General features: G+C 46.7%; 10 protein-coding genes across 10 annotated transcripts; 7 read left to right on the top strand and 3 right to left on the bottom strand.

The window, feature by feature from the left end:
• Positions 1 to 650: 650 nt before the first annotated feature.
• Positions 651 to 1,436, top strand: DFL_005370 (uncharacterized protein; the record flags this gene model as incomplete). Its single annotated transcript, XM_067634621.1, has 1 exon — positions 651 to 1,436. One exon carries the CDS (start codon positions 651 to 653, stop codon positions 1,434 to 1,436), a length of 786 nt encoding a protein of 261 aa, XP_067492671.1.
• A 1,334-nt stretch (positions 1,437 to 2,770) lies between these two features.
• DFL_005371 (uncharacterized protein) lies at positions 2,771 to 3,094 on the bottom strand (the record flags this gene model as incomplete). The annotated part of the gene is made up of 1 exon (XM_067634622.1): positions 2,771 to 3,094. The coding sequence occupies one exon, from the start codon at positions 3,092 to 3,094 to the stop codon at positions 2,771 to 2,773; it is 324 nt and encodes a 107-aa protein (XP_067492672.1).
• Positions 3,095 to 3,907: 813 nt separating this feature from the next.
• Positions 3,908 to 5,158, bottom strand: DFL_005372 (uncharacterized protein; the record flags this gene model as incomplete). Its single annotated transcript, XM_067634623.1, has 1 exon — positions 3,908 to 5,158. One exon carries the CDS (start codon positions 5,156 to 5,158, stop codon positions 3,908 to 3,910), a length of 1,251 nt encoding a protein of 416 aa, XP_067492673.1.
• Positions 5,159 to 9,207: 4,049 nt separating this feature from the next.
• DFL_005373 (uncharacterized protein) lies at positions 9,208 to 11,280 on the top strand (the record flags this gene model as incomplete). Its single annotated transcript, XM_067634624.1, has 2 exons — positions 9,208 to 9,464; positions 9,546 to 11,280. 2 exons carry the CDS (start codon positions 9,208 to 9,210, stop codon positions 11,278 to 11,280), a joined length of 1,992 nt encoding a protein of 663 aa, XP_067492674.1.
• Positions 11,281 to 11,692: 412 nt separating this feature from the next.
• DFL_005374 (uncharacterized protein) lies at positions 11,693 to 12,633 on the bottom strand (the record flags this gene model as incomplete). Its single annotated transcript, XM_067634625.1, has 3 exons — positions 11,693 to 12,013; positions 12,073 to 12,416; positions 12,483 to 12,633. 3 exons carry the CDS (start codon positions 12,631 to 12,633, stop codon positions 11,693 to 11,695), a joined length of 816 nt encoding a protein of 271 aa, XP_067492675.1.
• A 2,248-nt stretch (positions 12,634 to 14,881) lies between these two features.
• DFL_005375 (uncharacterized protein) lies at positions 14,882 to 15,338 on the top strand (the record flags this gene model as incomplete). Its single annotated transcript, XM_067634626.1, has 3 exons — positions 14,882 to 14,937; positions 15,014 to 15,023; positions 15,093 to 15,338. 3 exons carry the CDS (start codon positions 14,882 to 14,884, stop codon positions 15,336 to 15,338), a joined length of 312 nt encoding a protein of 103 aa, XP_067492676.1.
• A 589-nt stretch (positions 15,339 to 15,927) lies between these two features.
• DFL_005376 (uncharacterized protein) lies at positions 15,928 to 16,834 on the top strand (the record flags this gene model as incomplete). Its single annotated transcript, XM_067634627.1, has 2 exons — positions 15,928 to 16,261; positions 16,407 to 16,834. The coding sequence occupies 2 exons, from the start codon at positions 15,928 to 15,930 to the stop codon at positions 16,832 to 16,834; spliced, it is 762 nt and encodes a 253-aa protein (XP_067492677.1).
• A 7,066-nt stretch (positions 16,835 to 23,900) lies between these two features.
• Positions 23,901 to 24,210, top strand: DFL_005377 (uncharacterized protein; the record flags this gene model as incomplete). Its single annotated transcript, XM_067634628.1, has 2 exons — positions 23,901 to 24,124; positions 24,186 to 24,210. The coding sequence occupies 2 exons, from the start codon at positions 23,901 to 23,903 to the stop codon at positions 24,208 to 24,210; spliced, it is 249 nt and encodes an 82-aa protein (XP_067492678.1).
• A 1,075-nt stretch (positions 24,211 to 25,285) lies between these two features.
• DFL_005378 (uncharacterized protein) lies at positions 25,286 to 25,845 on the top strand (the record flags this gene model as incomplete). Its single annotated transcript, XM_067634629.1, has 3 exons — positions 25,286 to 25,339; positions 25,412 to 25,726; positions 25,795 to 25,845. The coding sequence occupies 3 exons, from the start codon at positions 25,286 to 25,288 to the stop codon at positions 25,843 to 25,845; spliced, it is 420 nt and encodes a 139-aa protein (XP_067492679.1).
• A 458-nt stretch (positions 25,846 to 26,303) lies between these two features.
• DFL_005379 (uncharacterized protein) lies at positions 26,304 to 26,974 on the top strand (the record flags this gene model as incomplete). The annotated part of the gene is made up of 3 exons (XM_067634630.1): positions 26,304 to 26,409; positions 26,480 to 26,508; positions 26,588 to 26,974. 3 exons carry the CDS (start codon positions 26,304 to 26,306, stop codon positions 26,972 to 26,974), a joined length of 522 nt encoding a protein of 173 aa, XP_067492680.1.
• Between the last annotated feature and the right edge of the window lie 831 nt (positions 26,975 to 27,805).

The raw sequence follows: 27,805 nt of genomic DNA on the forward strand, positions 1-27,805 counted from the left end.
TGCGGCTGTTCCTTATGGTGGGATCCGGGGTAAAACCTTTAGAACTATTTCTTTTTGAAATAATATATTAATATGGTCTTTAGTAGCTCGTGGAACGCTTGTACCCGCTACGAATAGAGTCAGTACTTCCAGAGGGGAGGATACGATCGAAGGATGTAATCTCTGGTTCACGACTTATGAGGGTGATACCTGCGATACGATTCTTACCGCTGCTGATATTTCTATGGAGGATTTGACCAATTGGGTAACTAAATTAAAACCTCCAAACAATCTTTTATGCAATAGATGGCTAATATTTCATAGAACCCATCCCTCGAAGACGGCAATTGCGACGATCCAATCCAACCGGATACAGATAACTGCGTAGGCATGGTCCAACCCCAAGACCTAGGATCACCTACCAACCCACACCATCGAAGCCTACCCCACCGCCAGTTAGAGATAGTATTTCTACGCCATCACCAATTCAACCCGGCATGACAAAGTCGTGTACCAATTTCCATTCTGTGCAACCAGGACAGGGGTGTACGGATATCATCCCTCTATATCCAGATCTTACGATTGAACTATTGTATCAATGGAACCCCGCCGTTGGAAAAAGATGCAACATGATGTGGGCGAATACATATATCTGCGTCTCTGTCTCTGATATGCCGACGGGAGAACCTACGACTACAATCCCGCCCGGAAAGCCGACGCCGTCGCCTATCGGGGAAGGTACCACGCCAAATTGTGAGAGATGGGCATTTGCTCGAACGGTTGATACCTGCGAATCAATTCTGTCAAGGAGTAAAGACATCAACGCCACAATCGATGATTTATTCCGTTGGAATCCATCTGTCCTAGAGGATTGCAGTGGATTAGCTGAGTTGAGTTATGTTTATATCCTTGGGCCTAGAACTCCCACTCGGGCGACAACTACTACACCTGCAATTAAAGCGGCCCCGTCATCAATAGCATTAACCGGAACAACAAGGAACTGTAAGAGATGGAGCTATGTCAAACAAGGCGATAGCTGCCAAACCATAATCGTCAGGAGTGATTTGAAAGCAACGATATACGACCTCTATCTCTGGAACCGCAGCATAAGACCCAGCTGTTCAGCTCTGGGCGAAGGGGACTACATTTGTATCTCCGGTCCTACAAACCCTGGACCAACGACTATGGCAACAACGACAACAACGGTTAGAAGAACGACGACGATAAGGAGGCCTACGACAACTATACAGAATTTGACGAGCACACCGAGCCCGGTTCAACCGGGGACGGTGGAGGGGTGTAAGAAGTGGGCGTATGTGAAGGATGGACAGACTTGTAATGATGTTATTAATAGGTTTGAGTGGTTGACGTTGGAGTTGTTGGTTAGGTGGAATCTGGCTGTTGGGGCGAGTTGTACGGCGCTTTGGGCTAGGACTTATGTTTGTGTTAGGGATTGAGAGGGTGCGAATGGGAGGGGCCAGAGGGGGTGAAAGAGGAAGGTGCTTGTATGGTGTTGTATTATGATATATGGGAAATGAGGATATGATTTTTATGAAGGGGTTTATGAAGGGTGGAGTTTTTTGTTATTTCGTTTAAGAGATCTTTGATAGATTTCGTTAGTTTCTTCGAGCTTCTTTTCTTTCTTTCTTTCCTTCATTCCTTTTTTCTTGTGATAGTACAGAGAGAATATACATAAGCAATCAGATGAAATCTTTTAAGGAATGGATTTGATAAACTTCTATACCTAAAATTCGACAACGTGAGCCCATTTAGGAGCACTAGTAAATGCTCTTATTATCAATTGATAATACTGATAGGGTCTACTGCACGGCTTCGTTTCACTCCTAGCCCTCCCAGGCCGGCTAACAGCGATTGACATTCGCTTGCGGCGGATAGTGAACTAGGTTAGTCGTATTTTGAAGGTTTGGATATCGATCTGAATCTTTTTGGGAGCGAAATCTCTGTCTGTGCTCCCGGCGTTCTGAGAAACCGGGTTTAGTCACGAGAATAATGCGAATATTATGGAAATGATAGGGAGTTAGAAATGCATGTTACAGCTATAAGTTTCGAAATATAAGTTTAGAAAAGGGTGAAAGAAAACGGAGTGGTAGGCTTACAACCCCTCGGCGGGCGCTCGTAGGACTGGCCCAGTCATTAAAATATGGACCGAAAGTGCGCTCTTAATTTCTCTTATTACTATCAACCTATTCTCTTATTTTCCTTTTGATATACCATTACCTAAGGGGTATCATCTGATGAGGTTATATTGCCAAGCCGGAAGACGTCTCCACACCTTGGTGTATGTGACCAGAGCTTAACGAGACCTCGAGGCTACCCGTCAATCAAAATTTTTTATTTCCGATAAATTTCAGATATCCGTCCATAGTCATGAAAGACGTCGGTCAACTAGAAACTTTTTGCTACACTCGGAAGTTGGGGCTAGGTATGTGGAACTTCGATGGGATCGATAAACGGTAAAATAGCAATATATACCTAGGTAAATTACAAACAGTGTGCTCTCTTAGGTTACGTATTGTATGGCGGTTTTAATACGTATACTCAAACAGTTAATGGTCTGGTGATTAGTCTCAAGCGCTATCTCGAGAGTATTCCTTTCTCAGTTATACGAAAGTTAAAATAAGACGGTCAATATCGATAGCGGACCTTCATTCGAATTCTCAATTGATTTATCCAACATGCCTTTGATTAGCACCCCATCATTATATGCATCGTCTGTGATACTAAGTATGAACATCGAAAGAGAAACTTATACAAAAGGAAGACAAGAAAATCAAGCATCAATATAAACAATAGCCACAAAGCCCACAGCTATAAGCCAAAGCTCAGATGCTAACCTCCCAGCGCTATTCACCCCATCCTTTCCACCAGTCACAGTCCTATTCCCATTCCCATTCCCACCGGTACTAGTATCCTTATTCCCATTCGAAGCCCCAGCACTAAGCTCCTTAACGCAAACCACCGCCTCCGGCACACTCAAAGTCCCACTCTCAACCACAACCGCATCCACCCCCCTCTCACAACACGTCAAATTCCCACTATCCTCCTGGAACGCAGCATAAGCAGCAATAACCTCCCTGCGGACAAGTCTCCGCATCATAAACCTTCGGCGTACCAGCCCCGCCAGGTGGATTCTTAGGATCAAGTGAAGAAAGAAAAGAAGATACGTCCGAACATTTTAGTTTTGATGAAGAAGGCGAGACGTTGTAGGGTTGGATACAGCAGGTGTTTGGTTGCCCTGCCCAGGTGCCGCATTGGCCGGTCCCGCAGGGTGTGCAGGTGTGGGAGTTTCGAACTGACGGATCGGGATAGGCCAAGAGAATCTTGCGGTTTTGGCAGGCTAGTTTCCGACTTCGACGACGCCCACTCATCGCGCTTCGGGTCCCAGATATTAGGATTACGGTCTAAATGTCAGTTAGCCGCAGGTTCGTCATAGTTCGTTCGTTCAAAGTGAGGCATAACCGACCGACCGAACGTCCTGAATATCGATCGATCGCAAAACTAGGGAAATGTGTGTAAGCCAAATTTTTTATTGTTTTTATTGAGTTTATTATTCATTAATAGGCATATTCGATTAAGGGAATATGTAGAAGAAGAAGTCTAAAATTACATAGGAAAAGTAAAATAGTATGGAAGTCATGAGATGACAAGGCAGGACAGGCTGATAATATTGTTGAGGATGAGAAAGAATGCAAAAGCAAAAAAGGTTGCTGAGGACTGACGGATGAATATGTAAAAACCTCCATGAAACGCCAGCTGGAAAACACGATAGCAAGAAAAAAAAGAATATGACGACAAGCGTAGGAAGATAGAGATATTTGCAGAAGGGTATCGCTATGATCGGGTAAGAGGGAAAACACATGCAAGAATGGTTGACGGCTTTTTTTCAGATACTAATTATTCGGAGAAATTAGAACTTGGCGGTGTCAAAGTCGAAGCCACCTAGCTTGGGGATGCTGCCGATTTGCGGTGTGCTGTCTCTGTTGTTGCTTGGCCCGGCGCCATTGTTGTCTTCGCCAGGTGTGTTATTGGCGGGTGGGCGAGGTGCCGACTCATTCTGCTGTGTCAAGTCTCTTTGGGAGCCTTCTCGCGACGATTCCTTGATCTGCTCGATGGATCCCATGGATGTGGGTCGTTCGGTTTCGCTGTTGACGGTAGTACCATCGATGGAGACACCTCGACCTTCACCCTTGTCCACGGAATGCGTGACGGCTGCTGGGGTGGGTGGTTTCGACGTTGGGTCGTTGTCCGGCTTGACGGTCGATGTACCAGGTCGGGGGATTTCTCGAGAATCCAATTCCATTGCGAAGAAGTGCGCTCCACCGCCATTGCTAGGTCCCGAGGCAGGAACTGCTGCCATTTCAAATACTTCTTGTTGTTGTGCTGGTAATTCTGCCATCGCGAATTCGTTGGAGGATCCGGCATAGTTGTGTTTCTTATCACCAGAGGAGGCAAAAGTTTCATCATCGCCGGCTGGCTTCTTCTTGTCGGCGGCGAGAACTGCTGCACCATTGACCGATCCAGAACCGTTTGGCTTCTTCTTTTCGCCAGCTTCAACGTCGTCTTGACCTGTGCTTCGGCGTGCTTCGGCGAGTTTCTTTTGGTTGCGCTTTCGCATCCAGATGAATCCAATGACGGCGAGAATGACAACACCAGCAACGGCACCAACAGCTGCGCCAATGATAGTACCATTGGAGGTTGAATCATCTGAAGTGGAGGGAAGGGGAGCCCCCGTTGTCGAAGATCCAGTAGTAGTAGTTGCCCCACCTGTAGACGAAGTTCCAGAGCCTGAAGTTGAAGATGGACTGATTGTAGAACTAGAGGCAGCGACGACTTCAAAATTTGACGAAACAACGTATTCAATAGGGTCGGTTCCTACGGCCATGAAAATGATGTAGTCATCACGAAGTTCCACGGTATCCTTCGGAGTCCAAGTAAACTCTCCAGTGTTTCGTCGTCCGGTAGCGATCGGAGTACAATTATCAGCTCCGTTCCAGCAAAACGACAACCCGACCGACGCATTTGGAGCGTCAGATTCCCATTTTATTGTAACTGGTTGTCCGATCGGGAAGCTCTCCCCGCCTGCTGGATATGTGATGATAGTTTCGGCTGAGGCGAGGGAGGTGAGGGAGAATAGGAGAAGCGAACGTGTTGAGACCATGTTGATGGATTGAGGTCGGACGATGTCGGTGGATGGCGTCAAAAGTCGTCCTCCACGTCGTGATCAAAACAATGATCCCAGAATCCGACACTGCGATGTAGAGTAGATGTTTGATGTCGAGGTTGATACCTTGCGGGTGGTGTTGTGATTGATGTTGATATTTGATGTTGAAAGGAACAATGGAAAAAACAACAAACTGAGCCAAAAGATGGAAACCCAATCCTAGGGTACCAGATAGTCGTCCCCACAATTCGACGGAGAAAAAAAAAAAGAACAAAGAGGGTGAAATGTAGAAAGTGTATGCGAGGAAATGCAGAAAGAGAGGACGCTGTGTCTACGGAACGGCCGGGAGAGAGAGTCCCGCTGGAACAGTTCAAAGAAACGAGAGTCGAGAATGAAGAAAATGAAATTTGAGTAGCAAAAAAATGCTCACAAAAGCTTAACCATTAGGGAAGAGCGAATGACAGGAAAGGGAAAAGAAGAGTAGGAAATAAAACGAAGGAAAGAGCGAACGGAGTGTTTCGAAAAGATCGCACGATATTTACCGCATCGAAGGGAAGAGAAGGGAAAAAACAAGAGTGGCCAGGTCGGGATGGCGATGTTACCTCCCATCACCAGTTCCCACTAGTACTGGTTCTGGTTCGATGATGTCTGTAGTACTGCGCGGGTACTTTTTTGGGAAGAGAAAGGAGGTTGAGTGGTACGCAATCTTAGCCCGAGGGAGGTATGGGAAAGTCTTCTGTACCCGACCTCATCCCTTTTTTGCTGAGAACTCAACCAGCCAGCAAGGGCCCCCAGCAGCAAAATTGCAAGTCAAACCGTACCCAGTCAAATTCCCTGCCAAGGAGCAGTCGGAGATGCATGGAAGTTCTTTCCCACCCGTTCAATGGCCAACCAGGAGCACTTTCCCAATCTCGCTAACATGTCGATGGTCACCCCACAGGTCATGACAGAACAAGCTGGTCGGATGTAGACACTATTTTAAGGTATCTACGCAGCGTTTGATATGGTCACGGTTGTGTATGGTGTTAGCATCTCCACACCTCGTTTGGGTGCAACCAACACCGTAACCATCGGTTTCGAGACCGTTGGCCCCGCAAAAGAGTTTTCTTATGCAGGCTTCGCCGCCTCTCTGGCTTGTCCGATCGCTTAAAGGACAGAATTAGTCGAATTGGATGTCGGTGGTCCAAGCAATTCCTGCAAAAATTGCATGCATGACGTATATGTCAGACCTCGAAGCTAATATCAGGCGAGACGCCGATGCAAACAATAGAGATTTTTGAGGGCTCAGGGTCCCTGACCTCGACCTCGTATTTCGTTTTTTCCGTTAGGAAGCACGGGGTGGTCTAGTTCCTACTGAATCGATACTTGACACGAATGCCTGGCATACGGGCCCCACCGGCATCTATTGCTATCGATAGGTCGTTTCGATATCGGTTACATTGTTTTTCCTGCTGTCTGGTTTGACACTCCATCAACGGCCGTTAGCGATGCCGTAGATGGTAGTGCTGATATGGGTGGGGAACTGTGGTTTGCGGTATCGGACAGGTGAGCTCTCCTTTATCCCGTGGAGAAATCCAAGACATCCTGTCATGTGGTGATGCTGTCATGAAGCTGAGAGAAGATATGAATAGCGAATATTTTGAGAGAGAGAAGGACGCATGGAGGGAAAGAGGTTGACGTTGAGCTTTGGACGAAGTGGAGTGTCAGCTAATATCAGCCTCACCACGCTCTCTGAATCTCGTGGCCAGCACGGTCGGCCAAATGTGTTGCATATACAACACATTGTGACCCAACGCATCCTGTTTGACACCACAACACATTTTGTATCTGAAAATCGTGTTGTTTTCAGGTGCCTCGGTAGTCCCGTGATCAGCTGGACCATTTCCCAGATCACATGACAGTCTTGGCGCTTGGCGAACCCCAGACTCTGCAGGCCGAGGCTTGTGCCAGTGTGGGGAGCGGTTCCAGCCAATGTTGTTTAACTGGCGAACAAACGTATGTATGTGCCGAATATGGCGCACCGCATGGAGAGGAGGTCTTCGTAAGTTCCATTTCTACTCACCTACTATGCACCACCGTTTGGTTAGGATCGAACTTCGAAGTAGACTCGTACGCGTGAGATCGAAAGGTAGGATTCCAACATGTTAACATGGAATATAATCCGGACGTACGAATCGGAGAGATTCGGGAATTTTGCAGCTCATGAATCGTACTGGCAATCAATATTAATTATGGCTGGAGAGAGCCAACAGTTCCTCAAAACATCCCGAGGATATCCAGGGTCGAGAATTATTCCTGGCCAGACTATCTTGGCTGCCCGACGACGACTCTTGGCTTTCGGAGCACCCATCTCCATTTTGTTTTGGCCTGCATGTTGCTGCGACTGCGGCCTTCGCTCCGCCTGCCTCACATTTTGGAGATTCGCTCGAGCGTTCCTACGCTTTGCACTGCACAAGGCTATTCCTTCATGGGCATAATGGATAGCGACATGCACACCCTCAAACGGCGATTATATATAAAATACCAATTACGATGCGCTTCAATGATGCCAATACCTCAATCGACTGCTAATGGCCTCGTCTTAGCACTATGAGCCCGTCTGCGGGGGATGGACAGAGGAGAGAGGTCGGGGAAATGCATTACTGCCAGCACATCACAACATAGTCAACCCCATTTACGATGGCCAGCAATTCAGCTGAGCGATATGCGTCACCTATAATAGAAGCTGCTAATACATCTATGTTCGGCCTCAAGCGCCAAGAGAAACAATGCTCACCCGTTGGCGAGAATGTTATAATATTGCTCTCTGGTGGCGTTGAGCTCGCTTTCTCATACGTTATAATAAGGATCACACAATCGATTAATGTACGAGAATGGGTGTGCAGCAAACACTTCCACTTGGAACATTAATAGCCTTGAAGGGAGCAGCTGAAGTTAAGTACCTCAGAGTTTGCAATTGATTTGTGATCCAGCTCGCGGCTAGAGTTAGAAATTTGCTGGGTAATATGGTAATCCAGTGCCGGGCTAATTACGCATTTGCGCCCAACGGCCGCAGATATTCGTGCTAGATGGGACTCTTTGGGACCAATGTCTCAAAAATACAACAAAACACCTCAGACGCTTACGCAGAAGCTATCACGACAGAGCTCGTTCGGCGGAACCATGTCATCGCTGAGTGCGGTGGCGTAGGTATAAGCGTGTAGGAATTGCAGATGTGGTACCGGGGTGACTAAATTTGTGGAATTTAGTGCCGACTGCATCCCTTCTTACACGTGGTGCTGCTCTTCAATTGTAGTTGCCAATATAATGCACATATTCGCGAACGGCAAGATGCCTCACTCTGATCCTTTGCATGCCCTAATTCCTCAGGATCCGGATATCCCATATTGGTTGCGCAATTATTTGGGAGGCCAAAGTTCCTTCAGTAATATCGGTCATTGCAGCAATATTTTGAACCGTTGACCAAGCGTCCGGATCTAGATTGCACTCGGACCTTTTTTTCAACAGAAAAACTTTCGTCCCTTTTTTTTGGCAGGCAACCAATATGCAGGTCTTGCGGCTGAGGAAGCTCTCGTACAGAGGGAATCGGTTTGAACCGACCCAATCGCTCTCTCGTTATAATGCAGGGATAACCCAATCAGGCCAACGGGAAAGACAAAAAGGGGAAAGCTGAAAATTGCAACATCACCAACGCGGCTCACCAGATTTATCGTGGCGTTCCCAACCCTGCCCCTTTGGTAGCTTTGCCAGGATCGCCAGGTCACCGGCAGTATGCAGGCGCCGTCACTACAAGCGGCTGAAGTAGGGAGAACGATGCGGAGGCACTGGCGGAAGGGAAAAGTTGACAAAACAATTGCTTTCTGCGAATGCGACTTTGGCTTCGCTCCCAGATGCTTCTTTTATAAAAAAGCCCCCAAAGTACCAAGTTTCCGTGATCGACCGGATCTGCAAAGTAGTGCAGCATAGCTAACCTGTTTCCTGGGTTCTATCTCCAAGCTTTCACTTTTAATAGTTGGCTTTTTTCTTGTTACACGGATCTGTCAAGAATGTTGACTTCCGTCCTCCTTCGGGCGGCGTTATTCGCCGCAGCCGTTTCGGCTCTGCCCCTCCCGGATAGCTCTCGGAACCCGGCCCTCGAGACTATCCCGACGATGGAAGAGCTCGAGAAGAGAACCACCTGCAGCGCGGATAACCTCTTGCGTTTGCTTAGGAGCGAGGCCAATCTTCCCCAGGCCATCCCATTCTGTCAATCGTATCTTGACCGCCCTAAGAATACAATCTATACTACCATCTACCCCATCGTGTAAGTATAGCCCGCCTTTTTATATATTAAAAGAATTTAAGACAATAAATTCTCGGACGCTAACTAATTGGGATAAACCAGTACCGAAACGACCACCGTCGTTCTCGAGGTCGTCACAGAAGTTGACACAACCTACACGGTCACCCAAACGAATACAGATGAGGCCACCGAGACTGACACTTATACCAATGTCGTGACCGAGACTGATACGGTCGTGGAAACATTCGTCGCGACCGAAACTTACTCCACCACCGCCACTGAAACTATCACAAATACTCAGACCGACACCCAGACCGCCACCACAAGCGATGTTGCCACCGAAGTCACCACCATAACTGTCCTTATCCCGGCCACAGTCGTCGAGACCGTTACCGATACTGTTTCTGAGACCGAGAGCCAGACCGTGTTTGAGACTGATACTTCTGTTACGACCCAAACCCATACCGAGACTGATACTGACACTATTACCGACACGACCACCAAGACCAAGTCCACTCGGACAATCACTGACGTTGAAACTACCACTGCTACTGGTACTTCTTCAGTCACTACTAAGGTCACCAGCTATACAACTGCTTGGACCACTATCATTGTCACTACTGTCACAGAGACCACCGGCACCATCACCACCACCCAGAAGTTCACCTCCACCAAGGTCATCACCTCGGTTGTCACTCGCCCGGCTACTCTCAAGAAGCGAACCAACCCCAAGACCCCACTCTCCGAGCAAGTTGGAACTTATCCTCCTTCTCGCATCTCGAGCGCTTGTGACTGCTTGACCCTCCCAATCGAGGCCGTCACAATTTCTGTCACCGAAATTGTCACCCAACAAGATACCGCTACTCAGGAGAACCACGTCACCAGCACTAATGTCCAAACTGCCACTGATACTGCCGTTATCACCAATACAGTTAGGGTCACCGCTACCGAAGACAAGACCGTCAAGGAGAGCGCAACTGTCACCGATACTGTCACAAATACTGAGTCAAATACTATTTCTGAAACTCAGACCGACGAGGCCACCGCTACTGAGGAAGTCACCGAGACTCTTTCTCTCACCGAAACCATTTCCACCGAAGTTGAGGAAACTAGCACCGCTACCAATACCGCTACCGAAACCGAGACAGCTACCGAAACCGAGATTAATACCCTCACTACTTCGATCACCAATACTGATCACGCCACCGAGACTTTCTCCCTTACGAAAACTAAGACTCGCACTATCAAAGTCACCGCCACCACAACTACTTCGTCGACCAAGGTTGTTCTCACGACAATTATCGTTTCAGTTACTCAGACTGTCCCACGGACTATCAGCAAGTCCACCAAGAAGACTACCGTCTCGACCATCACTAAATTCTCCACCGTCACCTCTAAGACCACTACCACTCTCACCACCACTACCACCGCCACCGCCTACAGGACCTTCAGAATCAGATACAAATCTTCTGGAAACAACAACAGATGGGTTGACTTCGATAGCAACCACCTTGCTACTCAAGTCACCAATCGTAACAATGCTGCTCAATTCCGTGTCTCTGGAAACTACATTCTCTCCCGAGAAGGTAACACCAACTGGTATCCTCTCCAGTCCATCGCCTACGGACGATGGACTTGGAGATCTACCTTCAGCGGCTTGCAATCCAGGACTACCGCTACGGTTAACAGCGATAACACCATTGACTTTGCCTTCCCATTCTGGTACGGCATCCGTGTTTGCGGCTCCAATGGTAACAATGCACCGTTAAACTTGGGGTCCGCCCTCTCGTTCGATGGTTGCATTAGTATCTCCGAACTCTATGCCGATTACGATTGATTTCCTTTCTTGATGTAATGATACTTTTACGCGCGGCGGATCTCTTTTGTTTTTTTTTTCGATCATGGGTAGGGATTATTCTTATGGTTATGGTAGAAATGTTACGATTCTAATGGAAATGTTTGTCTTAATTTGGAATATGGGATATTAAAAATATATACTCCGTTCTTCACGAGACGTTGCTCATTTCACGTAAAGTTCGATGTAAGCAACGTTTGTTCAGGTGTCCCCCAATTGATATGGCACAAGACCAATGTTCCTCCCTTGATAAAATTCTACGACGTTCCCAATATATTATACAAAGCCCTTTAGATTCCCATATGCCACATCGGGTTATTTTGTAAACCGAATGCTACTGCGAAGCGGTAGCATTGATACCAAGTGCCAGCACTTGTATTATAATTCCAACCATCTATATGACAATCACGGCAGCTCCGAGTATCACTACCCACGCTGCCAAAAATTTCCCAACATACACCCTTCCAGCACTAGACGGCTTATCCTTATCGCCATCTTGATAGTCAACTTGAGCTCCCGTCCCATTTATCCATGGTTGGAAATCTATCGTACTCGAGGACAGTCTCTGGTTTTCTTCCGTTATCAAAGGGTTTTGTAACAACTCGCAATCTGCTGCGTCACGGGTTGAGTCGAGGTCGTTTGTGAGAGTTATCGGGAGGCGGAAGATGGTGTAGTAGTCTGATGCGTTATAGGTGAACGATTGATGGATTGAGATCTGCGATGTAGCGTTAGAGCCTCAAGATCTTATAGCACGAGGGGAGAAGGACGACAAACATTATACTCGCCCAACCCTTTCCTCAAACAATCCGGCCAAATCCAATTTATATGTTTAACCGTGCTCCCGCGCTCTAAACTCAACACCGGTGCCACATAACTATTGTTAAATCTGGAGGGGGGAAGTGTGTTGTTCGAAACGGTAAGGTTGTGGCCATTCTCATATGATGAAAGAAAGATTGTGATATTATGGTAGTATGTTCCGGTTAAGGGATTTAATTCGTCGTCATCGTCTGAAGGGTTTGGGTCGAAAAATGTGGGAACGGTGCCATTTGGGAAGGCTTGGTATGTGTAAGGCGGTAGACGGCCGTTGCCGGAGACGTCGATGGCGACGTGCAAGGTTGCTAAGAGCAGATCGGTTAGAAGTGATCGGGTGTTATGAATATACATACATGATATTTGTGACTTACTACCACCGAGCGGAGTGAACGGTTGCGGGGCGTCGACGATCGCCAGTCCTGGTGTGTAGATTTGTCCACCAAGGATCGTGAACGTTCGGACGGCATTGGTGTATGCTGCCAATGTGGCGCAGGTTATGGCGAAAAGTGACAGTGACTTCATGATGTATATATTTTCTAGTAATTACATCGGTGTCCAGAAATAGTCGTTGGTGATTATTGCCCAAGCGAAACGAATGAAAATGGGATCTAAGATTCGAAATGGAAAGAATTCTAGAATCGAGGAAGTTTGAGAAACAGTCGTCGCCACAGACGTGGCCGAAGATTGGACATATCGACAGCTGAGGCTCAAAGCCGTCTGTTAATGTCCCTTGTTTCTCGAAAGGTTTCCAGCAAGATCGGCTGATACTTGATCCGTGCAATCCATGTTGCGGATAAACAGGTTTCAATGGTTGTTCCCTTAATTAATTTTTATTTTTTATATCATGACGACTTTGCGCGTAAGGTTTGGCGGAGATGGACAATGTCATCGCTGCCATTCTTTGGAAAATAAAATAATTCGCCAGATTATAGAAAAAATAAATAAAAAAACCATAGAATAATGATTGAATTTGAAGAGAGAAATTTGTAAAGAATGGTGAATCCACATCCACGAACCAAGTTCCATTCCAAAATCAAAGGAAAAAGTGCAACAGAAACAACACATTTAGGTGCATGTGTTGCGAACATTGGACAGACGCGGGTTACGGGGCTGGATGAACTCAACGGTATAGGTTGATTATTCTTGAGGCTTTTCGTCTCACAAATGCCAAATACGATGCGTTACTTGACTTTTTACCTGCCTTGGCCCTTTCCCTGCAGTTGCGCAGGCACAAGAGCAATATCAATCGTCAAAAGAAAGGAGGGCTTATTCGATCTCGAAGAAACCATTGGCCGACACGGGAACTCGATGCCGAAGTTTTCTGCATAGGCTTTGCCGCTTATCCTACACAGGTTTCGAAAATGCGATTTCTCGGTTCCACCCAGGCTTTGGGATGGAAGAAACCCTTAGCTCAGCCCTGGGATCCTTCCGACTGTGTTGACCCAGGTATGTACCCCGCAAAGCTTGACCGCTAATGTGGCTGAAATAATTGAGGAGAAAACGAACCATCCAATTGCTCTTCAGAGAAGAAGTTCCAACTGCTACTGGTTGAAGAGTTATCGGTCTTTAGTTTTCTATTCCTGCTCGTTTCGAAATCTCGCAAACTTGAAGGTTCGGCGCCGTGCGATAGGGGCTGACAACCGTTATCAAGATGAGCGTTTTATGCAGAAGCAAGCCATCGAACTGTTACGGTGATCGCGAAACGCGAATTTTCGATAGCTGTCCCAGCCCACTTGGCTGAAGGTGGGGCAAACTGGGTGACAACCCCTGCCACCCACCCTGCATGGAGGCTACACTGAACTGTAAGGATCACGATGCGATGAATTATCATGGACAAGATGTGATTGGTCCCTGTGGGTTTCCTTTATCGATAAGCTGCACCGACTTGGTACTTGGCAGAGGTACCCGGTGGGAGCAGGAAGCTTACGGCATCCTATCACACAGTTTAAATTACAGCCGTCGCGTTTCAGGTGAAGCTTCGAAGGTCTTAGTCCGGGGCCTCGCCTTAATAAAATATTATATTGTAGTGTTCGGCCTAGCCAAGACATCGTCGCGATGCTGAGGGCTGAATCCTCTTGGGCCGATTCTCGCCCGTAGTGCCTTTTGTCGACGCGAGCCAAAAGTTTAAACTTTTCAAGCTTTTAGCAAGATCCTCGGTTGCCGCGTGACCCCTACTTTGGTGTTGAAGAGGCGAGTATGGGCGGGCAGCCGTGCGCAATTTTGATATAAGAAGGGCTGAAGTGAACCCGAACTATTCATTCTCCCATCTAGCTATTAGTGTTCAAGATCTCTCCGTTGTAAAGCTATTGTATTGGTATTCAATTAATTCCTCACGCGCCGTAATAACCTCAAATCCCAAATGGAAAATGTATACGCGGAACAATTTAGGCGGCTTTGGGAGGGTGCTTTCGAAGTTTGAAAGAAGGAGATCTGAGAACTGACGACCGACTCCGTAAGTTAGGGAGTGCGGATGACCTGATGAAGAGCCTAGACCAGAGCGCGGACAAATTTTCCGAGTTTCAAAGTAAACGTGAGAGATTTCGACATAACTTTATGAAAGACCGGTTATAGGTATTACCGACTTTGTCAAGGATTTACCACCAGGCACTCCTGGAGTTGTGGCATCTTCGATTCTTGCGGCTGTGTCGTATCTTGTGGAGGTAATATCTTTTCTCCTTATTCGTGAAATTGCCGTCCCAAGATGACCTATTAAGGTTCTTTGCGAGTATTATTATAGGTCGGGCGGAGGGTCTCACAAGCCTATGATTATATGGCTAGCGGGTTCGATAAGCGTTTGGAAGGAAAGATAACGGCGATTCTCGCCTTGTAAGTTTTATACGTCGCCACCTCCTTCGCCATAGAAACTGGAAAACTGATAAGTCTACCCATGGTTTCATCAAAGTAATGGGAACGTAAGACTCACACGCTCGAAGGTACTATTACCAGCTCTCAAGGATGCTAATCTCGATACCGGTGTGTAGATCAGAGAAGTTGATTCTGAAGGGTCTGGAGCGGCCACAGGGCCAATTTCAACTGCATTCTTCTTCCTTAGAGAATCGGACACACAACTGCTCGATGTTAACGAAATGCTGAAGGCTCTCGCCTATCAGATCACTGAGTCTGGCCCACTGTTCAAGAGACATGCCATCGAGGTCTGCAAGTCTTCTCGGAATGCGATGACCGCAGAGGATACCCGGAAGAACCTTTTCCAAAAATACTATCTGTAACTAGCAACTAAATACCTCGGTAATCATCGTCCTAGATGGCCTAGACGAAGCTCCGAAAGCTGATCAGCAGGTAATAGCTGATATTTTAAGAACCCCCAGCACTGAATCTCAAAGTCGCGGAATACATTTTTTGGTTCTGGGGAGGCCTACGATACGAAACAGCATCACTTTCAAGATTGAAAACTCAATTACCAAAACTTCAAGGGACCAAAATCGTGAGGATGTCGAAAGATATATCGATACAATGTTATCACAAGTCGTCGTTCTAGAGCGTCTTAATCGTGCATCTGCGGAACAGGAAAGGGCAAATCTACGAGTCAAGATTTCTCAGCAATCTGAAGGAGTATTTTACGGGCACGGCTACTCCTCGATCATATCAAATCCATGGATCTCGACGGAATCAAGAGCGCCCTGTCAAACCCGCCAAAAAACGTCGCTACGATGATAAATAGTCCTTCGGGGCGCCTTGCCACAGAAGAAGCAGAAGATCTCGACCCATTTCGTAAAATGTTAACGTGGGTCGCTTGTTTGTGGCGCCCATTATTCTTTGGGGAACTCTTGCTCACCATATGCCCATCATCTACAGAAAATGGACATCGATGCGCTTTCAAATGATGAAGAGAATGCAATCAAGTTGATTAAGAATCTTTATTGGCTTTTTCACGAAGAGGTCGGCAACCGTGCCTACCTACAATTCCTTTACAACAACGACGACCTCTGGGTAGATGTTTGGGCGGCCTGGGTTCAATTCAATGCATATTCTCTGGTAGTGAGAGATATCCTCAAGATAGCTGGAAAGTATAAAGAAGCTTTCGACCCCGAAGAGTTGGCTTGGATAAGCCAGGCGGCGTCGTCGGCAAAGACTCTTTTCCAACCATGGAAGAATAGCCGCGCCAAGTTTTGGCTGGAAAGAAGAGGGCACGGTGGTTCAAAAATGTTCGACAAAGGGTTACATTATTGTTATTTCTTGCACGCCTTGGATTCTATGGTAAATTGGCTCTGCTATTCAACCCTAATAGAGATGTCACCGAGTGCTAATGATACCTCAGGATGACGAGTGAATCATAGAATCTTCCGAAATCAAAGAATTTTCTTATAGATGGGGGAACATGGGCTCACTGACCCCAGAGAAGATACGTTCATTAGCAAGCTATGCTCCTGAACCTGTTCGTGATACGGTGTATTGGCATTCGATAATGGCATGGACCCTGGCCATCGCAAAGCGTTCAGCCGATGCGATCCCTGTGTTCCGAAAGGTAGTGGAAATTAGCTCCAGTGCTTGGCTGGCATACGAAAGACTCGCAAGAGCGTATACTGACTTGAAGATGTATAAAGAAGCTATTCCAGTGAGGGAAGAAGCCTGCAGAGCTGTTACCGACATTTGGGCCATTTCAGAACAACTCTACGCCGATATCGCCCAATGGAAATGGAGACTTGGGGATAATGTTGGTGCATCGGAGGCAGCAAAGGGTTGCTTACTTGAGTTCATCTTATAGCCCGCCGACAATGTTTAGTTACCTCGATTGCCTTGAGGCGAATAGTCAACATGACGAGGTATTGAACATATTACAACACCTATCTCATGAAATCCATGGAGGCTATCAAAAAACACTTTTGCTAACGACTTGGCCATATTTGGAGTGGGATCCATTTGATTTGCTTGGAAGAATATTCCAAGGAATTGAGAAAGAGAAACTAGGATTCCTGATCGAAGATGTCAAAGCATCGTTGGAGAGTGTGCCAGGCACGGCAGATGATTGGAAGAAGAGATAAGAGGCAAGCGGCATATCACGAATTTCCTAGCGAGGTAGTATTATGATGGTGCTGTCGCGGCCTTCAAATTTAGTATCAATCCGGACGGATGCGTTAAGAAGCTGAAGGACTTGGCAACAAGTACTACCCCGTCGGGATCAGATTCGCGAGAAACCTTTGACTTCTACGGTCCCGGTTACTCTTCGGTATTATGGGGTTGTTGGAGACAGCTTTTCGAGCAGGCGAAAAAGGTAAAATGGAGGATATGCTTCAGACCACGAGTCCTCGAAGAGCTTAACATGCTAGACGACGAAAACCCTGAGAACGATACACCAGGTGTATACAATCTTGCGATAACATTACTACAAGCTGGCGACGATAGAAGCGCTTCAGGACTTCTGACGATACTATCCAGGCCCTCCGGGCTCTGCGAACCAGGCCGGAAGGTCAGTCTGAGACAACTACTTCTACAAATTTGGATAATCTTCCGTTCGGCTCTCGCCACGGGACTTACACCAAGGCTTTTCTGAGGGTTGAAGTTTGGGGATTATTATTAATTACAAGGAATGTTTATTTCATGTGTTCTAAGATATATTTATTACTGCTTGGGTACTTAGGGAAGTTATCCAGTGATTTGAAGGAGCCTCTCAAATACGAATTCGTTCGCATGTGAACGTCAACGATGCAAATGCTACTGACTTGTTGCATTATTGTGGTCAGATGCGTTGGTGGCTCTTTTGAATTGGCACTAGTCTCGAACCAAATTTATCAACCTCACGACAATTGGCCTACACAGCTCAGCTATAGCTATAAAAGGGGTAAGATATTGGCATCATAAAGTAATATGTGGTTGGCTACCTTGCAATTGGATTATCGCTCTATCGGCCGGCTCCGATATACAGATATTACTGCCGATTTGGCCTTGCAATTGATGCCGCAAAGAAGGCAGCCGTTTTGCAGGAAAAAAAATAAAAATTTTTGCTTGTTTGATGGTGGGTGCGTACACGACAATTTTTTACGTCTCCGCGGCCGTTGACGAGTCGGGATTGGTCTCGTTAGTCGGGATTCGGATGGCATTTTCATGCCGAAGGCCTGAGCGTTTGAACTGGATCATTCCCCTGGGGAAGTCCGTTATGTTACGTCTATGGCCGTGCGCATGCGTCCAGAGAGACAGAGCTCGCCCGGTCGAAATATCCCGAAGTCGGCAAGCTCCTCTCAGCTGAATCTGAGTTATCTCGATCTCGGATATGGTTCCGACTGGCTTTTTTCATTTTCCGGTGGTACATAGATAGAGCACGTTCTGGCAACCGAAGGTGGTTAGCTGGCCTTTAAACTCTGGGCACACAAAAATTAAGAAGCGGCCCCACATCTGTCCCCGTGGATAGCTGACAACGACATTACGGCATCGAAACATTTGATCGATCTAGAATCAAAATTTGCTTCGCTGAGGAGGGCGGGCAATTGTAGCGTATAGCCTTACTCTCAAATTTTAAACTCGATTTGATAGCCTTCTGGCCGGATCCCATATCTACGATATCCACAGATCCGAGAGGGCAGAGTTTAGAACACCGACAACGCGTGGTCGTGGTTAAGATAGTAACCCGAGCAATGAAGCGGCGCTCCTCGGAGTTGCTAGTTGGGACTTTTAGTCGTTGTTGGTTTCGACACTGATGGGAGCGACCGCAGAACCACAATATTTTGTATAGTTCGGTAAAATTATCCAGATAAAAACGGTCCATTCGTGATTAGTTCAGCGTTTCGGTATACGCTCGGGCTCCATACCCGGGGCTTAGGAGAGACACCATACATATGTTAGAATCGTTGTACAGGAGGTTACAGTTGAGGATATTGTAACGAAATGACCATACTATTTCAGATTTGTAGGAAGGTCTACGAATTGATTGATTCGTGCTCAGCTTCGGAGTTTGAGAGTATACCATTGCGGGATGTTGAGATAATTTTTGGGGTATTCGTTTTGCATATGCAGCCTTTCTTAGTTATATGTGGTCCAAACCGTTGTCGAATTTACTCATTTGTTGGAAATAGTCTCCTGCATACCCGTGCACGGGGTAGGAATTGAAGGAGATCATATAATATTATAATTACAAATTATTCACAGGCATTAAACCCGGACTCAAAAAACGAGAATACAAAGTGCATATGTATACTTAAAAGTGACTAACCCGGTCAGTCCGACAAGGTCCAGGATCTATTTGGGCCTGCGCGCATGCGGCAATAAACAGTATTCTGGTGACGGCTCCAATTAATTCGAGCTCTGGGTACATTCGGTAATCTGGGGTTCCTTAAGCCTAGGAGTTCCTTCTACTTACATGGTCACTTTAATACATTATGCATGCGGAAAACTTCTCCAATGGTTCGATTCTGAGTCGATGCCACCCAAAAGCTTTCTTCAGCTTCACTTCGGATTCACACGAAACACTTTTACCTTTGACAGCCATCAATACGAGTCCTCGGGTTTAATAACCGAATAAGAAGCCAAGCAAGCAATCTACGAATTCTGCACACCAAAGCGCAGCATTTTGTGGATTTCAATACTTTTGTGGATCTCATATGGCCCAAGTTCTCAGTTTAGAACTGCCATGGGCTTCCATTTTTTCTTCCTTATCGTGGCGTTCCAGACTCGAATTGCAGAACTATGGAGTGGCTAGCTCGACGGGTCTAGAACAACAGCAATATTCATTCAGGGTTTTCGATGCAGCTGGACCCTTTCCACCGGAACCGCACCACTCGCCTAGCCCGTCGACAACCCTGGTGGCATTCTAGTTTATGCACTCAAACACGAAGGAAAAAAAAAAAAGAGAGATGCATAGAGAGTTACCTAGCTAGGGAATCGTTGCAAAAGTCTAATTCGCTGGGAATTGTTTCAATACCACAACGTTAACTTTGGAGAGTCGTGCGCGCTCGCATCTGTATGCTCTAAAGGTAGTTAGATAAGCTCTCCAAAGCCCTGCAGCCACTGCACTTGCTCCATGCGTCCATGCTAAGTATCCACAGGCTGGAAAATCCATCCGTTGAATATCGATGTATCGTCGCGCGGAATTTGCCTAATGTGAGGAGCTTTTTTTTTTCATCCGCAAAGAAAACATTGCCAAAATACCATTAGGTGATGGTGTTTCTCATTTTTTCGGCCGCAATTGCTCGGGGTTTCTTTTCTTCTTTCTTTTATTTTATTTCCGCGCAAGAGAAATTGAAAATCTACATGCTACCTACCCTGTTCGCCCACTGGCCCAGATGCATTTACGATTTGAGACTTCGAACCCGTAAATTCGGCGCTATCGAGCAGCCTGCATATGTTTGGGGTCAACCGCGGAAACCCTAAGTGTCTTCCTCCTCCCCTCGGTTGCGCAAAATACATAACTGCGCAGCAGCACCTCCTTCATTCTACTCAACATACTATATTAGCTATCGAGCCGGACACAGAAGCAATAATGACATCTATGCTGTCATCGAATGAGAAATCCCTTGCATTCAATCCGTGGCGCAGAGCGATATCAAGTTGACATTACTTCATAAGTTCGTTATCAGTATAAGATCTATAGCTCAGTCAGATCTAGACACCCTCGATATACTTAGTATCGATCGCATTGGTTCCTGTCGATCTATTCAAAGCAGCCACTCTTCAAAAAAATTCTTTATCCATAACATCCATTATTATATCGACGAGCGTTTCCTGATACAGAGGGTTTACTACATGGACCCCACGTATCTGTCATCGAGTTCGAATTCAAATTCCAGTTCCATGAATTCGTTACGACCATTGTTACCTCGTGCCGAAGGTGCGCATGGCCCGAGCCCATCTGACCTTTCCACTGGGAAGAGGAGAAAAGCCAGCAATGCATGCACTGAGTGCAGATCGCATAAAACAAAGGTTTGCATATATGACACCCTTACCAAAGAGTTTTTAAAATTTATTTATTGGGTTTCTATCAAGAACCTCTTTTTGTAGAACAATGCGCTGACAGCGTTGAACCTGAAATTTAGTGTGACCAGGGCATTCCTGCTTGCTCAGCGTGCCACAGAAGAGGCACGGGTGAATGCATCTACATCCCTGGGAACGATGGTAGGCGACGGGATCCTGTTGAGCGGCTTCGTAAGGATAACGAAATGATGAAGATGGTGCTGCAAGCTATAAAAAGTTTACCGCAAGACGAAGCTAGCAATATTGTGGATTATATCCGTTCGGATTATTCGCTGGAGTATGTGGTATCGGTGATTCAAAGCCGTGGAGGAGAATTTTCTGATGGCCCGTCGTCATCTTTCACGTCGCCTTCGAACTCTGCATCTGCTGAGGTAGATAGTCCTCCTAGGAGGTCTGTCGGACCGCATGCGCATAGTAGTAGTCCCGAACGGAACCATTCAGCACATTCTTACGATCACCATATGGAACTACCTCCGATAGCAAACCACCATGATCGAAGGCATGGTCCGACACAAGAGGCAAAGCTACCGGTGTTCGAAGCTTCGCGAGGATCTATGCCACATCCATTGGACGATGAATATCGACGGTTTCCGCCGACACTCTGAAATTTGGGGCGAGGGTGGAGTGTCGGATTTCACCTATTGGGCTTGAGGGGTTTCCCTTCTGAACAACTGGCGCCTCAGCTGAGCTGAAAGAAATGCCAAAGGCATGACAGGTGGAGAGAGGAAAGCGAGGGGTTGAACGCAGGAGTGCGGCTAGTATCGCTCGTATATGGCGGCGTTCGTGGTTTACGGTACACCGGTGACAGTAAGAGACAGCAAGATCGCGACCGCCTCAATTACACCTGTCTTTTTGTTACAATCATTCCCACGGGCGAGTCTTCGGAAGCTGGTTTCCGCTGACATACGTACCAAGGTTCTCCCTGAGCCAGTTTGAGAGCAAACAATTGGGCTCGGAACATTTCCGGGGACGCATTTGTGTTTTTTTTCTTGAAGATACCACTACATACAATCTGTTACATGTTATTTGCACATAGATGGTTATTTCTAACGTGATCATGAACCTTTCGCATCTGTTATTTTTTCCCGAAAGTTTCTAATTCCTACCGGTTATTCAGTTCATGTTTGGATGATACATATGGTTTTCCCTGTAGGTCCGGATCGGACCATGCGTGTTCCTCGTCGGCACACGGCTTTGAGATGTATTGGTTGAAAGGTCCAAGTCAAAATTTGGCAACTCAACCGCCGCTCCGGATCGTCGTCGGTAAGGAGGTCACAGACCGTTTTTGCCCTGCAAAATAGCTAATATGTGAGACGGACATCAGAAAACTCAATTCCTCCCGAGGTATACGTCAAAAACGTGGAAGCTGGTATTTTGTGTTCGATGCCTGACTCATTTCTTGCATGGGACTAGGATTTGGACTTTGGCTGCAGTAGTGCGGGCTTAGATATGGCACACTCAAGCGCGATGTTAACCTTGGAGATGGAATCTCGAAATAGTCTGGTGTCGTTCGGAGAAGGGTCGACATCGACGGACCTCTCTGATATGCGAGACACCATAATGCATAACGTTATAACTGCAGCTGGAAATTATATCTAGATCTCTGGGTGCTTGAGATAACCAGCGCACTAACTCTGGATTAATTTGATTATGTGAGTATCAAGGCAGACGGAAATGGGAGTTCTTCTGTACCTAGCGTGAAATGCCTTGATCTTTCCTTTATTTCATAAAGGAAAACTTCCAATTGGTCTAGCTATTCTTTCCAGGTCTCAAATGAGGAAATTAGAATCCTCCGGACCTCAAATCCGAACTGGGGAGAGAGGCAAATCTTGCGCAAAAGGTTGTTTGAGAAGTATTAGAGTGTGGCGCTTGGAGGCGTCGCCTGTCTGGAGCGCTCCATTAACCGCCATTAGACATTTGGATACTCTGTACATATTGAAAAGCTTCGCAGCCACATGTGCATACTGCGTACTCAACGAATGGCTTCATCAGATAACCACGAAGCCAGCACTAAGTTACCTAAGCCCACGATACTTAGCGTCGGCTTCCTTAGCTCGGTAACACCTCAGCTGCAAGCCATTGAGGCTGAACAGGTTGGACAAAATCGGTCTAGTTCGTATTACCAGCCAGCTATGGCTCTAGCTGGTGGAGGTTTAACGGATTAACTCGATATCAATTGCCAGCAGGGGTGGGTATACGAACCAAATATGTATGCAACGCATCAGGATTCAGACGATAACTTTGCGGCTTCTATCTCCGACATCAAGTTGGACCTAAAGCCGTCGTTTTTGGCCCAATCCCGGCCAAGACCTCCTTGTAGGCCATGGCTTGCAAGCTGGCACAATGATGCTCCTCGAAACTGCGGCTGGGTCGAGGACGTCCAACGCACATTCTCCAACATCTGGGGGAACTTGGAACGACGGCGACAACACATCGTCGGACACAGACAATCCTCCTGTTACGATTTGCTATCTAATTATGATAAAGCTTTCATATTTAGACAGTTGACCGTCTGACCTATCCCGGGGCCCATTGACATGTCCCTGGTGGTGCGTGCTATACTTGAACTAAAGGGATCCTATGGGCAACGACGACGTTGGAAGTGGGCAATATCTAGTACTTGCAGTTCACTGGGATTATTTTATCATGGAGATTACGACGGGGCTCGAGCAAGGCAAAGCCGAACGGTCTGAGCGGGATATCCGCCCAAACACTCAACAACGATTATCTCGGTGTCTCGGGCTACTCACCGACAACAGAATTTAGAATTCCCAAATGGTGCCGGAAGAGTTCATTCAAACCTCATGATTCCATTGCGGAGGCTAAAAAAAGATCATCGCGGGGAGAAATGGGATATATCATCTAATCCGATGGAACTTCTAGGGAATTCGAAATCCGAACTTGAGCGGAAGCTCTCAAAGGTTGCTCGATCGAACGCGGGTAGCGGTCTCGACCTGAATGATCCGGTCCCCAAAAACTTTAAACATATCCTTCCGAAGCCTGAGATTGCTAAGGCGCTGAGTCTTAATATAGGAAAGTTGAAGATCGATGGCGCGAATTCGCTAAATTTGTCTTCTGACTATCTTAACAGATGGTACAAGCTGCCAGATTTATTGCTATCTGAAGCATGATCTAGCTAACATTAAGAGAATTAGGCATTGTTTATTGGACTCGGGCTGAGCCCAGAGATCGCTACCAGATTTTCTCAAAATGATGCTGGCCCCAATGTTTGAGAACATCAATTGTTCTGATGTGTAACAGCTGCTTTCCTCCAACAATGTACTACAGACCTGATTACCTCTTTATATACAATGAAGCGTTCAGCCGGATAATGTCCAGTCTCCATCCCTAGAGCCTAGGGAAGCCTTGCTGTGAAGTCTGGGGTGGTATCTTCGATGGCCTCCTGGTTGAGCGTTTCTCTCATGCCATGCAGGGTAAACTACAATATCAAGAAGGCCACGAAGTTTTTCTGGTTCGAGAAGGTTTCACGGAACAGGCCTACTTTTCATGGGCTTTGAATCCTATTGTCGGTGGCAATGGCGAATGCGTGGGCATCTTCAGCACCTCAGCCGACCTAACTGCGAGGGTTCTTGCAGCGAGAAGCTTCCAAATGTTTGGGAGATTGGAACTAGAACTAGTGGCACAACCGCATCAAAGGAATTTTGGCAAAACTTTCTTTGGGGGGGGGGGCGCAGACTAATGAGAAGGATGCTCCATTAGCTCTTGTTTATTCTAGGGTTGGCGGAGATACTGATGGATCAAGTTGGTCCGAGGTCCACGGGTGGAAATCTAACTACGACTTTACACTCGAGTACGAGGGATACTACAGTATTTCGCAGGGGCATATTTGCATGCCACCCCATTAACTTGAGCAAATCGGACGGAGGGTTGCTGCAGCTTTGAGGGAAGCTTGTGGGCATGAGTTCCTCTACCTCAAAGACGGCGAGCCAGTCCCCCCCATCTTCTCGAGGGCCTTAGGTCAACGTTTGACGATCCAATAGACTCTGTTGCGATATGTCCAATCTATTCACACAGCCTTGCGGACGAAATCCCGGGATTCCTAGTTCTCGGGTTAAACACAAGACGAGTCTTCAACGATGATTACAAATTATTTGTTCAACTCTTAATTCGGCAGTTATCGAGTTCTCTTTCCGCAGGCTTTCCCTTCGAAACCGAAGTTCGTCGTAGTGAAAGTCTCGCGCGAATCGCTGCTATGGAGAAAGTTATCTTGTCTGACTAACTGGCCGCGAAAACTATGGAAGCCCGAGCTAGCGAATTTATGTTCAAACGACTCACCGAAGTTGCACCCGTTGGAATCTACACGTGCGACCAAGCCGGCAGGGTTACCTTTGTGAATGACGCATGGTTCGAAATAATATAGGTTCTACGAGACTTTGATGTGAAAATTGGATGCGTACGCCCGGATGACGATAAAGTCGTTCTTGACGGGCTCGCCGACATCATGGAGGCGAGTGAGCCTGTTGCCCAGACCTTCCGGTGGATCACACCTTATACCACGATGGATGGACAAATCACGGAAATATTGGCACTAAGTCTCAGCCAACCCGAGTTTGCAGAGGATGGGAGCCATATCGGCTATCTCGGCGTCTCGGCAAATATTTCAGAACAAAAGCTGAGAGAAAGGACCCAGAAGAAGCGACTGGAAGAAGCAAGGGAGTTGAAACGGCAGCAGGATGTCAGTGTCGTGATTGTTGCATTTTGGTACCCTCTTGTTGCATCTGGATGCTAACTTCTGTGATATAGAATTTTGTCGAGATTGCGAGCCATGAAATGGGTAGACTTCTTACCGTTTGAATCGATTGCTATAGAGCATGAAACTGACTGCCTTGTGTTTCTAGGAAACCCCCCTCTCTGCGGTGCTCCAACTCAGCGACCAAATTATCAGCTCGCTATCAGACTGTCGGAAGTACTACAAGAATAAAAAATGCGGCTCACAGCTTGAAGAGGAGATCGTTGCTGCGATAGATGTAGCACAAACTATTCTTCTCTGTGCTAGTTACTAGAAGAGAGTGGTAGATAATATTCTCACTCTATCAAAGTTGGATTCTGCGCGCTTGATTATCACTCCTGTCGATGTGCAACCGATCGCCGTTGTCAATGAAGCCATTAAAATGTTTGAACAAGAGTCGTCGGAGGACTCCCTGTTTCTGTCGTATGAAGTCAAAGATACTGGTAACTGGTAAATGGTATGTCATTCATTACAAAGGTTGCGCCTCCTGTTTCTACATCAATGTTACAAGAGGGGAACCACAATGCGCAAAGCTCCCAGTATATGCAAGGACAATAGTCTCCGGAAATCAAACCAAACGGAACTCGGGAGGGCTATCACCGCCCATGGGAGATGCATCTCTTCGCCCCGTAAGTCCGGGGATAGTAACGGGCGCAACAACTCCCACAAATGCAAGGACGCCTGATTTTAGGGGGCTAGAAGGGTGTAAGGTACTAGTAGTCGAAGATGTAAGCCATTTTCCTTCCTTCCGCAATCGCAGTTTGGGTTAAATTTACTGAGCAACCCCGCAAATCCGCCTATATGCAGAATCTCGTAAACCAAAACGTCATCCGGAAGCAACTTCAGAAACTCGGATGTGAGACACATGTAGCAAATCATGGTCTAGAAGCCCTCGAAAAGATTATGCAGTCAAAGCTCTACATGAAAGCGATGGGAGACGCATACGATCTCACGGTTATCCTAATGGATGTTGAGATGCCGGCCATAGATGGATTGAAGGCTACTGGGGAAATAAGAAAACTAGAGGCGGAAGGATCGCTGATACGCAGGATTTCCATTATTGCAGTGACGGCCAATGTAAGGCCGGAACAGATCAGGCAGATGAAGGAGGCGGGGATGGATGATATCCTTAGTATGCCCTTCAGAATGCTGGAATTGGCGAAGAAGCTAGGATGCGTCTTGGAGAAGGAGTAGGGTGCACCAAGTTGGGATCTAGAATAATGTAGAAGTTTCCGGAGGCAATCGAAGATTCGATTCCGTGTTCGATTAATACCACGGTTGGTTTTGTTGGGGCTTGGGGACCGCTTTTGGTATTTTGATATCTGGAGGGGGTTGAGGCTTTCGTTTCTTCTGTTCTGGTGAGGCATTTGCTTTATGATGGATTTGGGATTTGAGGATTTGCTCTTTTTGTTATTATAGGTCTAGGAGGGTAGGATGGTATTTTAGGAGGGGTTCGGACGGTATACGGTATTACCTTATCTAATTCAACTGGTTAGGTTTTGGGAATGTTAACGACACTTAACTTTAAAACAGTAAAAAAGGTTGGAAATGCCGTTCGAATAGCACGTTTTCTCTTTACCGTGGGTCTGCCTTGTCTTTAGCGTGTGCAATGATAGAAATAAGGCCGCCGCTTGTATTCTTATATTTTTCAAACAAGGACTAGAGGAATTCCCGATTATGAAGGAAATTACTCTAGTATTTCGAATCTGTTAGTCGAATGCTGGCTGACGACACTTTTTGTGTCGGCGCTATCTGAGGAATGTACTTAAGTATCGTGAGAATGTAAGCACCCACGGAAGTATGCGCAAAATGTGATTTTGATGCTAAGACCGACCTAGAACTCGAGAGCCTAGCTCAATTTAACCACCCCTTCAACTCCATAGGCAAGTCTCCGCGAGAAGGGTAAAAAAAAAAGTTATCCATCTTAATTTAATCGGTTGGCTTTGCTTCCTCGGCCTCGCTGTGTATGTATTACATTGCATTTGTGGCACGATGGCGAACGCTTGAACCGAGGGCGTCCAGATC

The sequence above is a fragment of the Arthrobotrys flagrans genome (assembly GCF_004000055.1).
Source record: "Arthrobotrys flagrans strain CBS H-5679 chromosome Unknown unitig_0, whole genome shotgun sequence".
NCBI classification, from domain to species: Eukaryota; Fungi; Ascomycota; class Orbiliomycetes; order Orbiliales; family Orbiliaceae; genus Arthrobotrys; species Arthrobotrys flagrans.